The 24,282-nt window shown below is 38.1% G+C and overlaps 1 protein-coding gene across 1 annotated transcript in view; it reads right to left on the reverse strand.

Annotated features, from left to right (window-relative positions):
* The window catches only part of ZNF385B (zinc finger protein 385B), a 407,528-nt gene extending 404,589 nt beyond the window's left edge, over positions 1 to 2,939 (reverse strand). Inside the window, exon 1 of the mRNA XM_069068559.1 lies at positions 2,880 to 2,939. Within this exon, the coding sequence (XP_068924660.1) occupies positions 2,880 to 2,895 (16 nt within the window). The 5' untranslated portion in view covers positions 2,896 to 2,939. The remainder of the gene's footprint in view (positions 1 to 2,879) is intronic.
* Between the last annotated feature and the right edge of the window lie 21,343 nt (positions 2,940 to 24,282).

Below are 24,282 nucleotides of genomic sequence, written 5' to 3' on the forward strand. Positions count from 1 at the left end.
ACTATTCATACAAGAGATATATGGTGCAAATGGAAGGTATTATGCAAACTACTATTCATACAAGAGATATATGGTGCAAATGGAAGGTAATCTCAAAAGAATGTACTAGAAATGTAGGGTGGAAGGGGAGCCAGGAAAAGAAGCAATCAGAGAGAAAAGCAGAACATATTCCTTTCCTAACCTTTAGTTTAGTACCTAATTTCCTGCATTTCTATTTTGTGTAAAGCACTATATCAGGTGCTGAAACTACAAGAAACTTATTCTACAGGTTTGGGTAATGGTGGAATGCAGCAGGGACTGCCATAGTTATAAAACCATAGAGAAATGAATGTTCTAGAAAGACAAAGCACAGAATAGAAAAGCAATAAATGTTGGTTGTAGTGAACTGAATTATGATTGTTCTTATTTGACTGGTCTCCAGTACATAGGATGGTGCTTATTTTTGAGATAGTACTATTAGTCAAGGTACCACAGATCGTAAAGGTCAGCACACTTCAGCACAGAACCAAGATTAGGGCAGAAATGGTAACAGGAAGAATAGGATCAAAGATCCAGAGCTAGCAAAGATTTCAGAGGCTATCTAGTCCAGTTCACTAACTTTACAAGTTAGTAAACTGAAGCTCAGAAGTCAGTCAATCAATAAGCATTTATTAAGCACCTACTATGTACTAGGTACTATGTTGAAAGATGGGGATGTACAGAAAGGCAAAAGATGGGCCCTGCTCTAAGGGTGTTCACAGTCTAATTGAGGAGACAACACACAAATAGTACATACAAAAAAATATACTGATAGGGGGCGGCTAGCTGGCACAGTGAGTAAAGCACTGGCCCCAGAGTCAGGAGGACCCGAGTTCGGTTCCAGCCTCAGACACTTAACACCCACACAAAAATCTAGCCGTGTAACCTTGGGCAAGTTACTTAACCCCAATTGTCTTCCAAAAGGCAAAATATATACTGATAGAGAGTCATAGGCAGAATTTGAACTCAAATCCTCTGCCTCTACAACCAGTCCTATTTCTACTGTACCATGCTACATGTCTGCCCTGTTTATCACACTGCTCCTGGGCAGGTTTATCTTCAATCAAAAGTGGGCTACAGAGCTCCTTCAAAAGCCACAATTACTTTGGGTCTATATTTTGTTCAAATTGGAAATGAGAATTTCTGTCAGTCTGAAGATGCTCTATTTGAAGAAAGGTAGAAAGACTATAGATTTATGTTTGGAATTAGTCAAACAATCTATTAGATTCTCTGCAGACCAACTTAATGTGACATACATAGCAAGAATGATACTTTCAAATTTGGGCTGTCGGGTATAGTCAGCCGACATCATTTATTAAGCACCTACTATGTGTCAGGTACTGTCCTAAGCACTGGGGATACAAAGGTATGTTGATTAGCCATAGCTAAGTTTAAAAAAAAAACAAGTATTTCTAAATGGATGTTTTGAAGCAGTGTAGTACAGTGTTAACAATGATGGATTGGAAGTGAGAGGACACAAGTGTGAATCAGAGATTTGTGACCTTGGACAAGTCACCTCACCTTGGTGTATCTCCATGTCTAAAACAGGGGTGCTGCACTAGATGAGCTCTGAGGTCCCTTTTCACTATAAATTTAAGACTCAATTTTGTAGAACTTGGGAGTACTTGCCGACAAGTCTATTGGCATGCCATATACATACAACCACATATATAGGCAACCCCATGCCTGTCATGCAACCATACATACAGGCAATCCTAATTTTACTAGAGTTACATTACAATAATTCTTCTTGTAAGCTGAATGTTTTTAGCTATTTTATATACATTAAGTAGGAAGAAAAATGATTTAGATAGACATAATCTTTGCCCTCATGGAGTATACAGTTTAAAAGAGTCATACAGTACCTACACAGATAGTACCATGCAATAAAGTGTAATACAAACGTGCCAAGTGTTATGAGAAATTGGAGTCTGTACAAACTGAAGAAAATCAGTGAAAAGTACTTGAAGTGGCACTTAAGGTAGGCTTTAAAGGATGGGTAAGAAGTCAATAGGAGGCAGCTAGGTGGTTCAGGGGATAGAGTGCTGGGCTTGGAGTCAGGAAGACCCGAGTTTGAATCCAGCCTCAGACACTTACTAGCTGCATGACCCTGAGCTACTTAATCTGTTTGCCTTAATCCACTGGAGAAGAAAATGGCAATGGTCCAGTATCTTTTCCAAGAAAAGTCTGTGGACAGTATTAGCATACTATGGTCCACGGGATCGTGAAGTGTCAGACGCAACTGACCAACAAAGAAGTCAATAATTGGATTTAGAATTAAGAATCATTTTTCCCCATAGGGAAAAAAAATAGCTGGAGAGCATGTATTACTCCAGTAATTAGAGGTGGCAACCATTTGGGGATAGGTGCTAAAAACCTTTGATATTTGATCCAGTTTTCTGTGATTTACTTTGCTATATTGTTTTATTAAATGTTTCTCCCCCTCTGATTTCATTATCTGGTTTAGTCTGACCTTGAATCACTACACAGACACAGGGCTATGAATTGCATAATCATGGGCTCTAAATATCTACGCCATGACCCTGGGTGTAGCTACCACAGCAGCCATATCAAAATATAGATGGGGAGGAGAGGACTTGCTGAACAATAAATGTAACCCTCGGGTATAACAATGTTGCTAGTGAAAAATATGCTCAGAGTTTAGATTTGGTATGGGAGAAGATCACTAACCCTTTGTGGTTCATACAGTGATAGGGCTTGAAGAGCTATTTTTTTGGATGTCATTTACCACAGTAACACCCTTATTTTTACAGATGAGGAAGCTGAGACCCAGAGAGGTTAAGTGATTTTCCCAATGTCACAGAATATTCCTACAGAATAGAAAGACAAAGATTTCTGACCTTTTCTTCTCTTCATCTTCCTATCCTTCCTTTCCTGGTACCAGCTCCAGCCATCAGGCACTAGGGATGCTGGGAGAGAGGAGAATAAGGGTGGTGAGGGTAATGAACTAGCTGTTCCATCTGACCTGGGAAGACAGGGTCTGTGCTGGTATAGAATAGATGAGAATATGGGGAGAGAAGCCATAGGGTCACTGGGTTCAAAAGAAAGTTTCTACTAGACTGGGTTATGTGTTAAATATGCATACAGGTAAGCAAAGGACTGCCTATAAATACCTATTTCAAGTATTCTTATTTTAATTTCGATATTTCTAGATTTTTTTTTAGTACAGAGTCTATAATTCTAATTTGGTGTCAGTAATTAACAACCACGTAATTAGCTACAGGAAGTTCTTGTGAATTTTTTTTCCCCTCTAATATGTATTTGGTTAGAAAAAATTCTCCAAAAGTAATATATAAAAATAATTGGAAAAGGTTATTACCCAGGATAATTTAATTATTCTCAAAGAAGATTATATTGTCTTTTTTAGAATCATATATTCATATAGCATTTTTATTAATAATAATGTTCATTCATACTTGTAATATATCACTTACCTGACCTAAGAGCTCTAAAGACATTGAGACTTGTATAGCAATGGATTCATCCTTAGCTCTTAACAAGTATCTTTCTACCTATTTTGCACAGGAAGAAGCAGACTTTGAGATCAAATGATTTCTACTGAGGCCAGTTGGTGAGGAAAAATAGGTTTCTCAATTTATTTACTGTTCTTTGAAATAGTAAAATCTGCTTGTGCTTGACATTCAGTTGCATTCAGTTTTAGTATGCTAACAAATAGTTAGAGCTTCAAAGTAGGAAGAACTAGGATTCCATACATCTTTTCTCAGTAGGCCTTAGAAAAGAGAACCAGGAAATATTATCTCTTTGGGGTAGGGAAGTAAAACTTTGCCACAACAATCAACAAGTATTTTGTAAGCATGTTCTACATGCCAGGTACTGAAGATTTAAAGGCGCTGAAGATTTAAAGACCAAAATGAGAGACCCTGTTCTGAAGGAGTTTACATTCGATTGAAGAAAATATTTGCAAAAATACATGGACATGGGAAATACAAGCAGCTAAGTGATGCAGGGGCTAAGAGGGTTAACCTTGCAGTCAAGAAGCCCCACATCAAATCCTGCCTCACTTACTAGCTGTGTGACCAGGGGACCAAGTCACTTGAATTCTGCATGCCTTAGTTTACTCATCTGTAAAATGAGGATAATAACAGCATACCCAAATTGTTGAGATCAAATGAGATTTCACACACATGCATACACATTTGTAAGTATACATATATGATGTTTATCAAACCTTAAATTGCTATATAAATGCTAGATAGGATTACTGTTATTTGGGGAGAGTAGACACTAGCAGTTGAGAAAGGAGGAGGTTTCCCATGACCAGGATAGGCCTGACACAGGAGATGACACTTGAGATGAATGGTGAAGGGAGCCAGGTGTTCCCACAGGCAGAAATGAGGAGGTCATAAATCCTAGGTATAAAGGGATAGACTATGCAAAGGCCTGGGGAAGGCAAGCAACAGTGCCAAATTCAGGGAATAGTGAGTAGTCCATTTTGACTGTAAGCAGGAACATTATATTGTAAGTCTGAAAAAGAAGTCTGCAGCCCAATTGTGACAGCCTTTAAAGGTCAATGAAAGGAGTCCGTAGTTTATCCTCAGGAAATTGCAGAAGTCCTTCTTGAGCAGAGAAGTGACATCATCAGATCAGGTGATGCTTTCAGAACACCTCTTTGGTAGCTATGTGGAGGAGAGACCTTTGGAAGTAGGAAGACCAATTAGGAGGCTGTTAGAATGATCCAGGAGGGAGGTGATGAGGCACTGAATTAAGGCAGTGGCCATATGAGTGGAGAGGAAGAGAATGGATGGTAGAGATGCCACGCAGGCACAAATGACAACACCTGGCAACTGATTGAATATAGAGGGGAGGAAGCAGTTAAAGGAGAGCTGAGTGTCAATGAGGACTACAAGGTCACTGGAAGGATGGTGACTGAAATTGAAAAAAAGATTGCCAGGTCAGTCTTGATTATGTTGAGTTGGAGATGCCTATGGGGCATCTGTGTATGGAGAGATGTATGAAGCCTTTATCTCCCAACCATAACCATGAGGGCATGGCCCTGCTGTGGCTTCTGTCTGTTGTGTCTGCTCTTTCCTACTTTCAGATGAAGGAGCATTAAAGATGAGCTTTGAAAGGTCAGAAGAGCCAAAGGTACAGGAACTCAAGTCCATACAAGAGTTTATCTGGAGCTGAGTCCAGTGTGCCAGTGACACAGATGCCTAGATCAAGCTTCAGAGGGAATGAGCTGCAAGAAAAGAAGACTGAGGAAACTAGAGAGGAAACAAGACAAAGATTTGGATATACTACTATATTTGGATTTGGAGATAGAGATAGAGAACCCAGGTTTGAATTTCAGCTCTGCCATTTACTTCCTGTGTATATTTAGACAAATCCCTTAACCTCTCTGGGCCTCAATTTCCTCATCTGTAAAATGAGAGGGTTGAGGCGAAATCAAGTGTAATCTAAGATCTCTTCCAGTTCCGAATCCATAATTCCATTATAGTAAAGAGATATTTGAATGAACAGTGAACACTACTAAAAAAAAAAAGAAGTGGCTTAGTTATTAGGAATGGGAAGCTAGGAAGGAATTCCTAGCTGCAATTAAACAACAACAAAGCATTAAAATTTGATAATGGCAAGAGATTAGAAATGAAAATATTTTGTTATTTTTATTACTTATCAATTATTATTGTTAGCTATTATTATTTTAAATTATTTTTTTGGATCTAACTTTGAATTTAAAATGTCTCCTTATAATTTTCTGTTTTCCCTCAACAATCTTATCTACTTTTAGGTATAAAATATCTCTCAGAATTTTGTATTTGATCCTGGAGGTGATACAAAGACAATGGATTTTATAGAATAGAGAAATGACATAGTTAGACCTGTACATAAGGCCTGCATAGGAAGCAGCTTTTGGTTTCATTCTGTCTACTTGCTCTCATGTTTCCATCTCCCACTCTACAAAGTGGAGAGAATATTTTCAATCTCACACTTCAGGTTTATTCTGAAATTCTCTGTGAATATAATATAGTTCAAGAAAAAGACTAGCCATTGGTTCACTGGAACAGCAGTATCTTAGATAGCAAAGATATTTTGCTACATGCGCCATATTTATAAAATTTAATACCTAGTGTTATGAGAATGGGATTCTAAGATCTTCCCTGTCCCTAGGCCCTTTTATAGGCTTAAGTGACCCTGAGAACCTTCCTTGATTTGAAAATATACTCTGCCTCCTAATATGCTGAATGCGGTCACATGGAGCCTGTGGCAGGAGGCTTATTTTTCAGGAATGCCCATACCTTGTTGCTTTTTGATGGGGCAGTGGGTCAAGAGGACTGTGACATTCTCTGAGCCAGGAGAAGGCTATATATACCTTGATGTGAGGTTTTGTTTTGGGGCTCACTTTGAGAAGAGTTGTGTGATTTGACCAGATGAGACTCTGGGAAGCCGTTGAGCCCCCTGGCTTTGAAAACCCCGATGTTGGTGCTTCCCTCTCTGGCAACTGATATAATGGTCAGACAGTTGGAAGCCTGTCTGCTGATCTGTTTCTCTGTCTGCTTGTAACTTCTGCTTGTATTCTCTGAAGTTTAGGGTGCTCACTTTTTTCCCTGAACTAGGTAAATGATATATGCTTGATTGATTAAAGTAAGATTGTTAACCCATTTTTGAGTTGCTTTCCCTTAGAAAAGCAGATATAAGAACCTGTGCTGGCAGCCTCCCTGGGTATGCTACACCTTGTAGGTGTCAAAAAATGAAATATTACTCAGATACAATGATGGATCCATGAACTCACTTATTTGAGTTTTTATTTCCAATGTTACAGATTACAATCTACCACTGCATGTCTAACCTGTACAACTCTTATCCATAATCTTAAATAAAGTCACCACAGTAGATCTATAGAAAAAAGAAAAAAACATCTGTCAAATGAATATAGTAGTATATGTAAATAATTTTTCAAGTGGAAAGCAAAATACTAATCTTGACTCAAATGTTATTTTTCCTCCTTTGAATGTTATGTGATTTAGGAAAAACTTAGAAATTTGGATGTATGAATAAATGAGCATTTAAGTGGTTATTATGTGCCAAGAGCCATGATAAACACTGAGCAAAGCAAAGACAGTCCCTGTGTCCTAAAACTGCTTACATTCTAATGGGAGAAACTACATGCATAGGACAGTAATGCCTGGCAAGGGGCATCTTGCTTAGAAACTGGGATAGGAGTGGGACCAGAGGGGAGGAGATAATGACTGATTTGATTTAGTTTGATCAAGAGTATCTGATCATGTTTCATGGCTCCAGAACTGGAGGTGAGGGCAGGGGTACAGGTGGAAGAAGCCAGGCAGTTGGAAGGGAGAATGTGGAAGAGGTGTCTGGTAAGGAAAAAGTGAAGTGAAGCATAACCTAGGGCTTTTCAAAAATAATGTTCCTGGAGAGGCAGTCACCAATTAGCAGAGTAGGGCTGCAGGGCAGAAACTGCTCCCAGGAATGGTCTCTGGTGTGGTTTGCTAGTCAGTTAGCAAAGAAGCTTTGCAGGAGGTCATGAGAGAAGACAGAACATATATATAGTATTTATATAAACATTCACATGTACACATAGCAATTGTCATAGTAATAACATCCTTGAGTTTGAAGATACCATCTCACCCTGTATACCTCATTTCATATGGACAAATGTCACATTCTTACCTTCTTATTGCAGCTACCTTATAAGCTACCAGCACTGACTAGAAAAAGAGATGAGTTTATAAAAGATGTTATGTTCTCCTGGGTTAGAGAGCCCAGTACTGTGAGAACACTCAAGAGTAATATTAGCAGAAAGTAAATCTCCAGGGATCCTTGGAGAATTGAGAACACCAGCTCAGAATTCAAAGCTGGCAGTTTGGTGGGTGGGGGTGGTAGATGTGAGGACTGCTAAGAAGTGACCCCGTAGCCTTCTTTGAGAAATTAATCCCAAAGGTACTATGGCCAGAAGATGATCAAATTATTGTGAAGAAGGTCAGGTATATAAAAAGATGATGATGCACAGAGACTCAGACATCGGAAGGCCTATGATTGTCAGACATTTGATTGTAAGAGTCAAAATCAGGGCAGTAAACTGCTCAGGATGAAAAAAAAAATGGGAAAAGAAATGCCTTGTTCAAAATCAGTGGTATAAGCCCCTTGGGGGCAGAGGACAGGCCCCCTAGTTTTCCAATAAAAAAGGATTTTCATGTACGTAGTTTGTTCATTATTTTATCAGGCTGCTGACAGTCTGAAGGGAAGATGATTATTGCCTAAGGACAAAAAAATGAATGTGCAAAAAAGGTTTCCTTTAATATGAAAGACAATTTTGCTTAAACTTTTAATTTATTGCCTCCTTTCTGCTGTCTGATCTGTATAGACTTTCTTTTAAATTATTTTTTGCTCTTTCTAAATTGAGCTAGAAAAATGAAGTTCCTTTGTTAAGCATAAATCCTACTCAGTGCCTATGACTGATGACATTTAAAAGTTTACATTCTTACTTTCCCTTGGAAATAATCAGGTGTTTATGACCTTGGCTCCTATTGATATAATCTTCCAACTAGTACAAGAAGACAGAAAACTATAGCTGTCTGCAATGCTTTCTAAACCAAAATTCTTTACTGCCAAATTGTGATGGTGTCACCAATCCCTTACTAGGAGATATGTTGCTATTTAGATACTGTTTATTTGGTGTTTAAGATATTTTTATAGTGTGAATCATGATATCAAAGATATAACTAGCAATTTTGTCACCAGGAGCAGGTAAAATGACACCCCAAATCAACTTTTAAAGACAAAATTTGTTGTGGGGAAGGGGCATAAAGTCCTGTGGGGAATTCACAGTAATCTCTGGGCAGTGGAGATGTGGATAATGTCAGCCCTGAAGTCAAGAAGACTCATCTTCCTGAGATCAATATGACCTTACTAGCTGTGTGACCCTGGGCAAATCACTTAACCCTATTTATCTCGGTTTCCTCATCTCTAAAATGAACTGTAGAAGGAAATGGTAAACCACTCCAGGATCTCTGCCAAGAAAACCCCAAACGGGGTCACGTAGAGTCAGGCATGACTGAACAACAAGAAGAGACAAGTAGTCTGGGGTGCAGCCAGGCATGAGTTAATCTGGGGTGTGGTTACAGGGCAACTTCCTATATTAATTTAATTTAGGCAGCCAGGTAGCACAGTGAATAGATTGCTAGACAGATATGTGACTAATTTTCATATATTAAATGATATGGTGCAAAGATTAAGAATCAGGTGACATCTGTTTCAGCCCCACAGCTGCCATTAGCTTTATGTGACCTTGGACGAGTCAAATAACCTAGCTGAGATTTAATTGCTTCATCTATTAGGTGCCTAGTAACTTTCAATTCTAAAATTAAGTTCTATAAGGGAAGAATCTATTTTAAAATTTTTAACATTTATTTTTAGTTTACATCATTCATTTATTTCTACAAGATTTTGAGTTACAAATTTTCTCCCCATCTTTCCCCTACCCACCACCCCAAAACAGCGATGTCACTGTATACCCCCTACCCCAATCTGTTCTCTCCTATATCCTCCTCCATCTCCCTTCCAACTTTCTAGTAGGGCAAGATGGATCTCCATCCCCCAGTGCCTGTATATATTATTTCCCAGTTGCATGAAAAAAAAATATTTTTAAACATTTGATTTTAAAGCTTTGAATTCCAGATTCTTTCCCTTTTTCCCTCATCACCCACCCTTACTAGGAAGATAAGCAATTCAATATAGGCTGTACGTGTGTAGCGACGCAAAACATTTTCATAGTGCATATATTGTGAAAGACTAACTATATTTCCCTCCCTCCTATCCCACCTCACCATTTGTTCTATTTTCTACTTTGACCCCGTCCCTTTTCAAAAGTGTGTGCTTCTAACCACCCTCTCCCCCCAACCTGCCCTCCCCTCCACCATCCCCCCTCTTATCCCCTTTCCCCACTACTCTCCTGAAGAGCAAGATACCCAATTTAGTTTGTATGTCATTCCCTCCCTAAGCCAAATTCAATGAGAGTAAGGTTGACCCAATCCCTTTTGCCTTCCTGTTCTTCCCCTCCATTGTAACAGTTATCCCTTGCTTCTTATATATGAGGTAATTTACCCCATTCTGTCTCTCCCCATCTCCTCTCATTATATTCCTCTCTCACCTCTCAATTTCACCTTTTAAATCATCCCTTCCTATTCAATTCATCCTGTGCCCTCTGTCTATATATACCTATACACATATATATACACACATATGTATTCATATGCACATATACCCTCCTATATAGGCATATATGTATGTATACATATATATTCCCTTAAACTATCCTCATACTGAGAAAAGTTTTATAAGTTACAATTATTCATTTTCCATGTAGTCATGTAAATAGCTGTAGCAGCAAGCACCCCAGAGTCCCCAGAGTTTGCTGCCAACACAGGTTCTTAGATCTGCTTTGTTGAAGGAAAGCAACTCAAAATGCGTTAACAAGCTTACTTTAATCAGTCAAATATGTATCGTTTACCTAGTTCAGGGGAAAAAGGTAAGCACCCCGAACTTCAGAGTATACAGACAGAATTTTCAAGACAGAGAAACAGATCAAGCAGATAGTTTTCCAAACTGTCCAACCATTATATCCATACCAAATCAACATCTGGGTTTTTCAAAGCTGGGGGGGGGAGAGGAAGCTCTCAACAATGGCTTCCCAGAGTCACATCTGATCAAATCACAGGACACTTCTCAAAGTGAGCCCCCAAAGCAAAGCCTCAAATCAGGGTTTATATAGCCTTCTCCTGGCTCAGAGAATGTAACATCCTTCTGGACCCACTGGCCAATCAAAAAGTATCTACTGAAAAACAAGCCTCCCACCCCAGGCTCCAGTTGCACTTTAGCCTAGAGGCAGGGAAGATCTTTAAATTTGCATTTCCATTACAATAGAATGGAAATTTGGCTCAACTTTGACAAGTTCCTTATGATTTCTTTTCCCTATTTACCTTCTCATGCCTCTCTTGCTTCTTGTATTTGAAACTCTAATTTTCTATTAAACTCTGGGTTTTTTCATCAAAAATGCTTTAAAGTCCTCTATTTCACTGAATTACCATATTTTTCCTGAAACGTTATACTCAGTTTTGCTTGGTAGGTGATTGTTGGTTTTAATCCTAGCTTCTTTGATCCCTGAAATATCATATTTCCAAGCCCTTCAGTCCCTCAATGTAGAAGCTGCCAGATCCTGTGTTATCCTGATTGTGTTTCCACAATATTCGAATTGTTTCTTCTTGGCTGCTTATAAAATTTTCTCCTTGATCTGGGAACTCCGGAACCTGGCTATAATATTCCTGGGAGTTTTCTTTTGGGGATCTTTTTCAAGAGGTGATTGGTGAATTCTTTCCATTTCTATTTTGCCTCTGGTTCTAAAATATGAGGGCAATTTTCCTTGAGAATTTCTTGAAGGATGATTTCTAGGTTCTTTTTTTGATCATGGCTTTCAGGTAATCCAATAATTTTTAAATTATCTCTCCTGGAGCTATTTTCCAGGTCAGTGGTTTTCCCAATGAGATATTTCACATTGCCTTCTATTTTTTCATTTGTTTTAATCTGTTTAATAGTATCTTGATTTCTTATAAAGTCATTAGCTTCCATTTGCTCCAATCTAATTCTGAAGGAATTATTCTCTTCAGTGAGCTTTTGAAATTCTTTTTCCATCTGGCAAATTCGGCTTTTTAAGGCATTCTTCTCCTCATAGGTTTTTTGGGCCTCTTTTGCCATTTGAGGTAATCTATTTTTAAGGTGTTATTTTCTTCAGTCAGGTTGATGATTCTCTTTTCATGATTTTCTTGAATCATTCTCATTTCTCTTCCCAATTTTTCCTCCATTTCTCTTACCTGATTTTCAAAATCCTTCTTGAGCTCCTCCATGGCTTGTAACCAATTAACCTTTTTCTTGGAAGCTTTTTTTGCAGGATTTCTGACTTCATTGTCTTCCTCCCATTCCATGCTTTGATCCTGTTTGTCCCCAAAAAAAGGAATCTAAGGTTTGATTGCTGTGCTTGCTTTGCTTCCTTTGCTTGCTCTGCTTCCTTTGCTTGCTCATATTGCCACTCAATTATTTGGCTTTTGAGCTCTTTGCCACAGTAGAACTCTGCTTCCAGAGGGGAGAGATTTGTCCAAAATTGCTGGGGTTTTTGCAGCTGCCAGAACTATTAGGAGGGTGCTGTCTCTACAGCCTCCACATGCTCTAGGTCACTGGTCACATACCTCAGGACCACCACCCAAGACCACGATCCAGATCCAGGCAGATTAAAGCAAGAGCAATCATCCTCTGAATGGTCACTTGGTCCCCTTATGATCTGCAGTCCAGGAGCTCTGAAACAGCCACATGGAGGCAGCCACATGGCTGCCATGCCTTCACCACTTCTCATTCTGGGTACAGAGGCCAGATCAAGCTTCTGTTCCCCGCCCCCTCCCCAGTTCCAAAAGAGTTCTACACTTACCTTTTACTTTGTTTTTGGTATTTATGAGTTGATATTTCTGATAAATGCCACCGCTGCTGGTGATCCACTCTCCTGAGCTCGGCTCCAGCCTGATCAGGGCTGCCCTGGGGCTAAAGCCACGGGCTCCCAGCGCTCTGTGATGGACCCTTCCCGTAGACCTGCCGGGCTGCCTTCAGTGGGAGATGTTTCTCTTTGTCACTTTGTGGGTTCTACAGCACTAAATTTTGTTTAGAGTCATATTTTATAGGTATTTGAGGTGGTTATGGGGGGAGCTCACAGAGTCTTCCTGCTTCTATGCTGCCATTTTGACTCTGCCCCCCAAGAATCTATTTTTTAAAACAACTCTATATCCCAGAGTGCCCATCACAGAACCAGGAACAGAGCATGGAAGGAGTATTTGTTAACTAATATTTTAAAATGCATTTAATTTGGGGGAAATTTTTTATCTGATGGCAAAAAATAAGTTCACTGACAGTGCCATATGTAAGTAGGTAGAAAGTCAGGGCTAGGACACAAAAAATAATTTTTAAGCTCCCACATGATGCAAATTATTTGGCAACTGGGGGTTTACTCCACATTTCTATCCTGGCCCTTCTTTATTTTCTACATCCATTTTTGGCAACTGCTCATATGGGTTTAATTATCACCAACCACTCAGTAAAATTTGAAAGATCTTTGGAAATGGAAGATTATACAAAATGGGAGGACAAATTCTTGATTTTCAACAAGGGGGACAAAATAGGAATTTAGGTAATACAGTATAGAGAGCATTGAACCTGGAGTCAGGAAGACCTCAGTGCAAATATGGTGTCAGACACTTACTAGCCTATGTTTCCCTGGGCAAGTCATGTAACCTCTCTCTCAATTTCCTCATCTCTTAAGTGGAGATGATAATGATAACACCTATCTCACAGTACTATTGTGAGGACAAAATGAAATAATGTTTGTAAAGCATTTTTGCAAAACTTAAAGCACTATATATGGGTTAGATAGGATTCGTATTAATGACAGAGCCTTCAAACTATAGGCCCCTAAGCTTTACCACATTTCCTGGAAACATTATAGAATGGTTTGATAAAGAGATGGATAGTGAAGTTCTAGAAAGGGGAGTGATAAAAACAAAGAACTAGTGTGGCTCAATTTTTTTGTTTTATTTTATTTACTTTTGTTTTCATAAGGAACACATCCTACCAGACCAATCCCATTTACTTTTGTTTTTGATGGGATTACTAAGCTAGTACATTGGAGGAAGGAAGAGGGAAATGCATGGATTTTGTTTGCCTAGATTTTAGCAAACCTTTTGATAAAGTATCTCATGATTCTGGTGGAATATGAAGATGGAAAGATATAGATAATACAATAATGCAATCAAGTGGATTCAAAAAGGTTGGCTATACTCAAAGAGTAGTCATTTGAATTGATTTGATTGAATGTTAGAATAGAAGGAGGTCTCCATTGGAGGAGTTTATCCCTATCCTGTTAAATGTTTTTACCAATTACCTGGAAAAAGGAATAGTCTCTTCTTCAAATCTACAGATGACAAAAGCATAACTCAGCAACATCTCCTACTCTGAGGTTCATTCACTCACATTTATCATTCAATCAAGACCTGGTAACTACTGTCTAACCATCCCTAGAGCCCTCTCCTTCCTTCCTCAATGAGAATGGTTCATAGTTCATCTCCACCCTAACTTCTGCCCTCAGAACCTCGACATTCATATTACCAACCCTCCAACTTCCAAGCCTGGCTCGCCTCTCAATGTCATTTCCTTATCTTATTCTAGGGAACTACAATGCATTGATATTCCCACAAACCCCAACACTTCTTAATTACTCATTTCCCATGATCTACTCTTTCACTCCACCTCAGCTTCAAATAGGGATGGACATCCCCATGAACTTGCCATCACCCATAGGTGTTTTACATACATGTTCATGAACCGGAAAGTCATCTGATGAGAACTGTTTATCAATTATTCTTTCCTTTTGCCTTACCACCCTAACTTTGTTGTTCATCTTCTTTGCATTTCTCATCATCTCATGCAATTCTTTGCATGCTACTCAGTTCCTTCCCAGGCCATTACACATGAACCGGTTACATTCTCTTTCTTTCCCCATTTGACTCCTTGATGAGTTAGTTCAACTCTACACTACACAATACTGTATACTGTATATTCAAGTCCTTTGTTTCCTTACTCTATCACCTATTGTGTTCTGCCAAGCCCCAATTTGGGATTATTCCCACCATCTACTTCCTTCACTGCTGTTCATGTCTACTGAATACAGCAAGATAAAATCATGATGAGCGAAGGGAGCAGAATCAGGAGAACATTGTACATAGTAACAGCATCATTGTGTGATGAACAACTTTGAATGACTTAGCTCTTCTCAACAACACAATAATCTAAGATAATTCCAAAATATTAATGTTATCCACATCCAGAGAAAGAATTATGGAGCCTGAATGCAGATTGAAGTATGCTATTTTTCTCTTTTGTTGTTTTTTTTCTTTTTCATGGCTTTTCCCCTTTTGTTCTAATTCTTCTTTCACAATATGACAAAAAAATAAAATATTTTTAATATGATTGTACATGTATAGCCTATATAAGATTGTATACCATCTTGGGGAGGGCTGAAGGAAGGAAAGGAGGAAAAAAATTGAAACTCAAAATCTTATAAAAGTGAATGTTGAAAATTCTCTTTACATATAGTTGGAAAAAATAAAATACTATTAAGTGGAAAAAAAAGATAAAATCATGAAACTGTACCATCTGGGTCCACTACAGATTTGTTACATAATTTTAATGGAATCTTCACTTCGGTGAGGCAATAATTAGTTCACCATCTCACCCCAGTAGTTTTCCCCAAACTTTTCCATCCTTCCTCAAACCTTTCATGGTACTCCAAATCCCCAACCATTTCAGATGAGAACTTTATCTTTTTTAATGAAAAAAGTTAATGCCAAAAGCTCCTTCTTTTTCCCTCCCCCTCTACTCACAATGCTCAGTTGTCTTCCCTCACTATCTCATCTTTTGTCCACATCTCACAATAAGGTGGCCTCTCTTGCCAAGACAAATTCCTCTACATGCAAAAGTGATTCCATTACATCCCATCTTCTGCAAAAGATTTTATCATCTATCATCACCACTATCTCACTAATCTTCAGTCTCTCTCCATTCACTGCTTGCCTATAGCCTGTCTCTTCCCTATACATAAAAAAACACCCTTCACTTCATCTGAGTATCCCTGCTAGTTATAATACATGCCTTTCTTCCCTTTCATGGTTAAACTCCCTGAAAAAGCCATCTACAATGGGCACCTCAGCTTCCTCCCCTCTCATTGTATTATGAACTTTATGCAGTTTGACTTTGGATCTCATCATTCCAATGAAAATACTCTATCCAAAGTTTATAGTGATCTCTTAAGTGCCAAATCTAATGGTCTTTTCTCAGTCCCCATCCTTCTTGAACTCTCATGACACTACTTATCAACCTCCTTCTCTTGACACTGGCTTCTTACTAGGCTTTGGGGACACTGATCTCTCTTAGTTTTCTTCCTGTATATCCTACCACCGTCTCAGGTTCCTTTACTGATTTTTCATCCAGTTCACATCCACTAACTGTGTCCACTAAGCATCTATCTTTTGACCTCTTCTCTCTCAGTATTATTTGATTTGTTAATCTCATCCACTCCCATGGATTAAATTATCATCCCTATACGAATGATTCTTATATCTGTTTATCCAGGCCCAATCTCTCTCCTGACCTCCAATCTTCTTGAAGCTCAGAGATTGGACCACTTCCCAAGCCCCACTTAATAGCTGTATTTTGGGCCCTCCTAGCTTAGAGTGAATGTCAATGGTGACTGTTTCTCTTTGGAACAGCAACCCTGAGGGTCTCCCCCTCCCAGGTTGATTTTTTCTTTTTTCTAATTAAAGGGGCCTTCTTTTGATTCACTTCTTAAAGAGGACTATGCACTGAATGGCATTACCTCACTCTAAGTTAGTACTTGGAAAGGCCTTAGCTTAAAAGGACCAGGGTCTTCCATTGCATCCTGGGTCACCTCCAGTCATCCTGATGAATGCCTGGTCACTAGATCCAGATGGCTCTGAAGGAGAAAGTGAGGTTAGTGACCCTGCACAGCCCTCCCTCACTCAAATCAAAGTCAACTGCAAGTCATGTCATCATTTCCCTGGTACCATGGTCCTTTTTGAAAACAAAGGACAAGCACAATTAGCCATTTCCAACTAGTTGAACTATAATATCTTAGATTCAACATGTCCAACCTGAATTCATTACCTTTTCCTCATTACTTCTCTTCTTCCTAAGGAAGAAAGAAAACAAAGCATCCATTATCCTAAGCACTTCACAAATATTATATCATTTTATCCTCATAACAACCCTGGGAGATGGATGCTCTTATTATCTCCATTTTACAGTTGAAGAAATTGCTTCTGACAGAGTTAAAATGACTTGTCCAGGGTCAAAAAAACCAGTAAGTATCTGAAGTTGGATTTGAATTCAGCTCTTCTTGAATCCAGGTCCAGAACTCTATCCACTGTGCCACCTAGCTCAATAAGAACTGTTTCATAGTTTGTATTTGTATCTTTGACACTGAGCAGAGAACCTGGCAAATATCAGGTCTTCAATAAATGCTTATTGATTGACTGATCCCCTTAACTTAGGAGTTTCATTTTCTACTTTCATGATTTAGGCAATGTACTTTCAACCTTAGCTTAGCGTTTGAAACAAAACTTTGAAACTGAGTTAAGAGCTAAGCAAAAAGCACATAAAATTAGCTGAAGTTATAATAAAAACTGATATTTGTGTATAGAGCTTTGTAAACCTTAAAGTGCTATGTAAATGCTAGCCATTCACAATATTATCACCTAGCATTTTAAAGTTTAAAAGCACTTTCCAGTGACATGATCTCATCTGAGCCGCACAATTACCCTATGAGGCAGGCACTACAAATATTTTTATCCTCATTGTTCTTTGATAGATGAGGAAATGAGTTAGTGAGGTTAAGTGACTTGCCATGGTCATCCAGATATTAAAAGTGGGAGGTAATAATTAAATACATCTTCCCTACTCCCAATCTAGCACTCCTTCCATGACATCATGCTGTCTAGACAACCTAGTCACAGAATTTTAGAGTTGGAAGGGACCCCAGAGGCCAACCAATACCTGAAAAAGAAACACTACCACCATATACCCAAGAAGGGCTAGTCCAGGATCTGCTCAATGTTTGGAAGATTTTCTTGCCATCAAGCCTCAATTTTATCTCTTTATAATGTCCACCCATTGATATTGGCTCCACCCTCTGGGAACAAATAGAAATCCAAACTCTTTTCCACAGGATAGCTCTTCAAATACTTGAAGATAGCACTCATGGTTGTTCATTCTTCTCCCCAGAATAACCAGTCCTGGTGCCTTCAGCTGACACTTGTATGGCATGGCCCTCCCCAGTCCTGGTTACCCTCCTCTAGTTGCTTTTACCCACTCAGGCTCTTACCCACACACTGACGCCCAGAATCAAAGAAAATACTACCAATGTGCCAAGCCCAAAGACACTATCCTCTCCTTTCTTGTTCATGGGTTCTAAGCTTCTCATTGCAGTCCAAGGTGGCAATAACTTTCTTGGCCCCATGACACTTTTTGCTCATATTTATTTGCAATAAATAAAAAACCCCTAGACCTTGTAATGGGAATGGGAATTTGAAGATCTTCCCTGCCCCTTAATAAGCCTAAAGGAATTTGAAGACCTTCCCTTATTTGAAAATAAACTCTGTCCCCTAATAGGCTGAATGGAGCCTGTGGTGGGAGAAGTTTGCTGAAGGGTAGAGCTGAGCCCACAGGAAGACGGGAGTCAGAGCAGCTAGACATGGTTGGGAGGAAAGGACACATCAGAGGGAGACAGTTAGGCTTGGTGTTTGCTACCTGCTATGTTGGTTTGTGGGAAGGCTAAAGGATGCTGTGGCTCTCTGTGCTGTTGTGGCTTATTAACTTCTTTGCTTCTATAATGGAATTGGCTTACTGGTTTTGGGCTTCGGTTTTCTGGTATCTGAACAAATGTTTTGCTGCTGTCTTATATATGAAGAGTCTGTTACATTTTGTGATCAAGCACTATGTAGGTATATTTATAGTGACTGCTGGCACTGCGAATATTGCATTGGTGCTACAGTCCTTTTTCAGATCAACTGCTACATAACCAGGTCTTCTCCCATCTTGAACATGTGAAGTTGATTTTTTGAATCCAGGTTAAAGATTTTACATTTTTTCATATTAAAAGTAACAGTATAAAACTACTCAGAATAGTTTCCTACAGGAAGTCTTTTCTGATCTTCCTCAATTCTAGAGTCTTTCTTCTATTATTTCCCATTTATCTTGTATATGGATCATTTGCACATAATTATTTGCATGTTTTCTCCTCCAATAGACTGTGAGCTATTTGAGGGTAGGGACTTTCTTTTGCCTTTCTTTGTATGCCCAGCACTCAGCATAGCACCTGGCACATTACAGGTTCTTAATAAAAGTGTACTGACTGACTGAATAATTTTAAAGGAATTTGGCTTTTTACAAATGATGTGCATTAACAAAGAAACAGACTATTGTGAAAAGTAGGGAGTGGAGGACTCTCCAACAAGCCCTTTATTTCATAGATGTTTCAGCAAGGTGAAGTGACTTGACTTAAAAGTAGCCAGATCATAAATAGCAAAACCAGCATTTGAATCCTGTAGTCATTTTAATTTTTAATGACATCTTAAATTCTCCTTGCATGCTTTATCATGATCATTTTCAATAGTAGCCTAATGAACTAAAAGCAGAAGGTTCATTTCCATTCATTTGTAGTCACACCCCCAATGCTTCAACTTTTAAACTGAAGTCACAGGAAATATGCATTTTGTTCAGGTAGTCTTTCAAAGTACTTTCTTATTCAATATAATAACATGGTTATCAATGATTCCACTAAACCTCAAAAGAAATGTTATAACCTGGCAAACAAAGCTTATCACTCAGAGAATTAAAGGTACAGAGAGGGGAGTGACGGAGAAAGGGGAAAGAAAAAGGAAGCAGAAAATCTAGATTTCTATACAGATGCCAAATGACTTTCAAATTCCTAATGAAATAATAGAGAAACTAGTAATCAAATGCACAGAATAGGACCTGGCAAGGAAACTGATCATGGAGGAATTTTTTCATAATTAAATGTCAGTACACATTTTGAAATATTGCCTGATACCTCCCACTCAATCACCCAGTGAGAAGAGGGAAAATGCTGTCTACAAGCATGCAGAATTGACAGCATCACTCGTTAGGTACTCCTTAAGGAAGGAGATGCAAAACAGAAGAGACAGCTAGCATATTCGAAAGGAAACTCAATTTCAGCATTGAATAGAGTAGGATTCTCATTTCTTCCTACCTTTGAGTGGTTTACTCAACAACTTATAGAACAAGCGAAGTGATACTATCAAGACTTGGTTTATCATCATGCTGTTTAGAAGGCTAAGGCAGTGGCATAAATATATTCAGGTCAAGTATTAGGGGTGGGGAGGTGTATGAGATCTTTATCTGTGAATAAGGTCAGCCATATATATATATATATATATATATATATATGTATGTATGTATATGTGTGTGTATGAAGTAGGTGTCTGCCTACATGATATAGAACAACAGGAAATTCCTGCCCCATTTCCCTTAAAAACGACCCTACCATAGGCCTCTTGCTGTCTCAAATCTTATAATTAACAATTCATTCCATTAAGTTAGACATCAGACACTTATGAAAAGGAGAAGAGCTCTTTATCAAATTAATGTATAGATAATTTTAACATATTTTCCATTGTTATAGATCTGAGGTTAAAGCTTGAAAGGACAGATACAGACCTAGTAATAGTGGTAATTGTCACTGGCATCACGAGTAGTTAGTTATTTCAGTAGTAGTTGATATTAATATAGTGCTTAAACGTTTGCAAAGAGCTCTGTCTATATTATCTCATTTGACACATTAATAGGGATATGTCAAGGTTAAGACAGATCATGAGATCACAGATTTTGAATAAAAGGGACCTTAGGGATTACTTAGCCTAGCCCTCTCCTTGTATGGATGAGAAAACAAATCCTCCAAGGACTGACATGATTTACACAAAGTCACTCAGCTAATAAGCATCAATACTGAGGCTTGAACCTGTTTCCTCTGAGTCCAAATCCAGAAAGCCTTCCAGTATACTATGTTGCTCTGTGATGGAAAGCTCCTGCTGAGCTTAAAACTCACTGTAAAGTAAGAGGTAAGATCATAGGTTGAAAGACCAAGAAAGAGAGAAGGAATAGGGAGCTTTTTGAAAAGCCCAGAAAGTTTAGAAAAATTGCTACAGAAATTGTGCTGGAAGGTACCAATGATATATCACATCATCCATAGTAGTATCATTGGGATATTATATGCTTGCTAAAACTCATTATGCACTAGGAATTATACAGAAATTGTTTCAGTTTTTCCATCAAGATCATAAACCTGAACAGTATAAAGCCTAATCTTCCTTTTGTTAATTAAAGAAAAGAAAAGCCTACTTTTCACCCCTTTTGTCCCCATTTTCCATAATTCCATGACTTAGGAGTCATCCAGTTCATTGGACTCTCTTAAGCTGGTTCAAAAATATTTTGTCAACAACAAACAAAGGCATCAATGATGTGGTCCTTAAGGTGACTTAAATGTTGTGACATGAAAACAGATGTTCAGAGGCCCAATCCAGTTCAACTAAGTTTTACTCTTTGGTCCAAGATCCTATGCTTGTAATTGCCACAAATGCAAATCTTACCTAAGCAGCTCTTTGCCGAAGGAATGCATGTTGTTTTGTGTTTTTGTTTTAAATAAATTCATTGCTGAAAGCAAAATAACCCAATGAAACAGTCGAGGATGAAAGTCAGAGTTTATCAGAGCTCAATTTATAGGAATGTGGAATCATTGATTGCAACATCTTTAGGATAAAAAGGGATCTACTCATAGAAAACCGTTTTCTTACTTTCAAAAATGTTTCTTATTGTTATTGCTGCATAGCTGTGTTTCCAATTTTTTCCCCCAAATTCTAACATATACAAACTGCTTCATTTGTAATAAGAAAAATATGAAAACTACATCTATGTCTTATGGTTGAAGAATAACTGAATAAATTGTGGCATACTGGATCATAGATTTAAAGCCTGAACAGATCTCAGAAGTCATTGAATTCACTCTTCTCATTTCAGAGATAAGGAACCTGAGGTTCAGAGAGGGTTACCTAGATTAGAGGTGTCAACTCTCACTTGAGCCTGAACCAAATTAAAATGTAATCAGAAAATATTTAATAGAATAAATAAAAATATAATAAAACAGTATTGAGTTAGAGATTTTAACAAAAGTGTAAACTGAGGCAGATCTCCATGCAAGATAATATTTATTAGCAGGGTCATGCTACCTGTCAATAAATGGATTGCCTCTATTAATGCCAAGGATGCTGAGCCAGAGGACAGAGAACAGAGTGCAATAAATAACATCATGGAATTCAGGGCACCCTGATGACAGAGCTGAGGTATAGGGAACAGCAGAACTGGCTGAAAGTTTGATAATGGGGACTAGCAATAATCCCTCTTCTTTTCTCATGAGACTAAGAAGTGCTCGTTGTCTGAATGCAGGTGTGAGATAGTGGCCCAGACTTTTGGACAGCACACCAGACATCCTGGAAGGATAACTTGGTAGAATAAAGATATTAGGCCCAAGCCCCCTTGCTTTCTCACACATTCTACAAAGTCAGTTAAATTCCTTTAGTTAGGAGCGCTGGATTTTTAAACTTGTCCCATTACAGGCCAGCCAAACTCTGAACTAAGTTCAGAGACAAAGAACCATGGCTTAAGCAGTTACAGGGCAAAATCAATTACTTGTAAATAAGATCCGTAAGAAAATTATATAGGATTTATTTTAGTCTTCTCAATAGATAATGTTAATATGTAGTTTTCTAAGTCGATATGCAACCCACAGGGATGCTGATGTATAACCATACACAGGGTACTTAGTGGTCCCTGTTTCTAATTGGGTTTGACACCACTGACCTAAATATGAAATAGCAGAGGTAACCCAGGTTCTCTTAATCTGAAATCATCCCTTCCCTGGATCATGCTGTTTCTTAATCTTTGTAAAAAGAATAGTACTATACTACTAACAATGACAAGGAATGAGCTTAAAGAAATATGGGGAAATATATATGAAATACTACAAAATAAAGAAAGCCATACTTTGGGGCAGCCAGGTGGCTCAGAGAGTAAGAGCACCGGCTCCAGTGTTGGGATGATCTGGATCAAATCCGGGCTCAGATACTCAGCACCACACCCAAAAAATAACTGGCCGTGTAACCTTGAGCAAGTTACTTAACCCCGATTGCTTTAAAAAAAAAAAAAAGAAAGCCATATTATTGTATATGATTATAGATAAATAACAAAACATTACATTCATACAAGCAGAAAAGAGATTGTAAGGAGATGTGAATTGAATGACTTGCTTTAAGTTTAAAGGTTGTGGAGTTTTTTGGTATAAATCATTTTGAATAGATGAATATGTTTGCTTTTTCCTACTTTGCTTTTGTTTGGCTTATTGTTTATAATAAAAACACAGTAAATGCACAATACAATAATCCCAGGTAATTTCTCATAATGAAATTTGCTTTTGTTTGGCTTGTTGTTTATAATAAAATACAGTAATTACATACTGTAATAATCCCAGGTAATTTATCATAATGAAGTTAATTAAATTAGAATATCTATAGGAAATTAAATATCTCTTTAGAATTTTAGTTATTTAGGATGTCTGTGACACATAATCAAATAGATATCTTGTATTGATAAGACAAAATGGTGACGTTATATTTGAATTTAGGAATTCCAGGAAAAAAATTAATGTAAAATTTATTTGCTTAATCTCTAAAATATTCTCCACAAAGTTACTTTCAAACACTGAATTTCCCGTTTCAATTAAACTCTGTGAACATAATTAGCATCACTCACTAAAAGTCCTACTCTGATCCATCATCAGGTTGGATATGATGGAAACAGTATTGGATTCTTCAGTAGAACAGAAGCTGCCACATCCTACTGGTCAGAAAAAGGCAAAGAGTACAAGTTTGGTAACAGATGAGATGCCCGTCATCTAAAGACTAAACTAAGTCAAGTTTAGAAAAGCCTGTTACCAGGTAATTTTTCCCTAGCCACAAGAACTATCAATACTATCTCATGTCCAGAGATATTGTGATCTGTACCAAATCCACAGATTTCTGACATATTGTAGTAATCAACCCCATATTTTCATGGAATAATATAAATTTGACAGAGGATATATATGCAAATAGAGAATTGGGAAGAGGGGCAAGAATATAGCAAACAGATTTCTCTCATTTCTATTACCTCTTACTTTCATTTTATGTCTAAGGAAAGCCAATACTTAAGACTCTTTTTGAAACTATGCATGAGTATTCTGAAATGATTATCTGCAAACTCAGAAGAGATATATACTAAAGCAATTCTCATCAGGCATAAGCAACAACCAGACAGAACCCCTGGGGTTCTAATGTGACTTTTAATCAAATTGGAACATACAGCTGTGGCCATATCATTGACCTTCTTGAGGACTACAATACTACTTCTTTTCATTTGCCAAATGTCAATTTTGCATTTTAAATTTTCTACATTTTACATGCATTGCCAGAACTCGCTCAGTGTTTGGGAGGTTCCAAAGGAAAGTGTGGTAAAGAAGTATCAGACTGCCTA

This window comes from Petaurus breviceps, unplaced genomic scaffold (assembly GCF_028583685.1).
Source record: "Petaurus breviceps papuanus isolate PSGF00001 unplaced genomic scaffold, PetGlider_PUasm1.0 90763, whole genome shotgun sequence".
Lineage (NCBI taxonomy): Eukaryota > Metazoa > Chordata > Mammalia > Diprotodontia > Petauridae > Petaurus > Petaurus breviceps.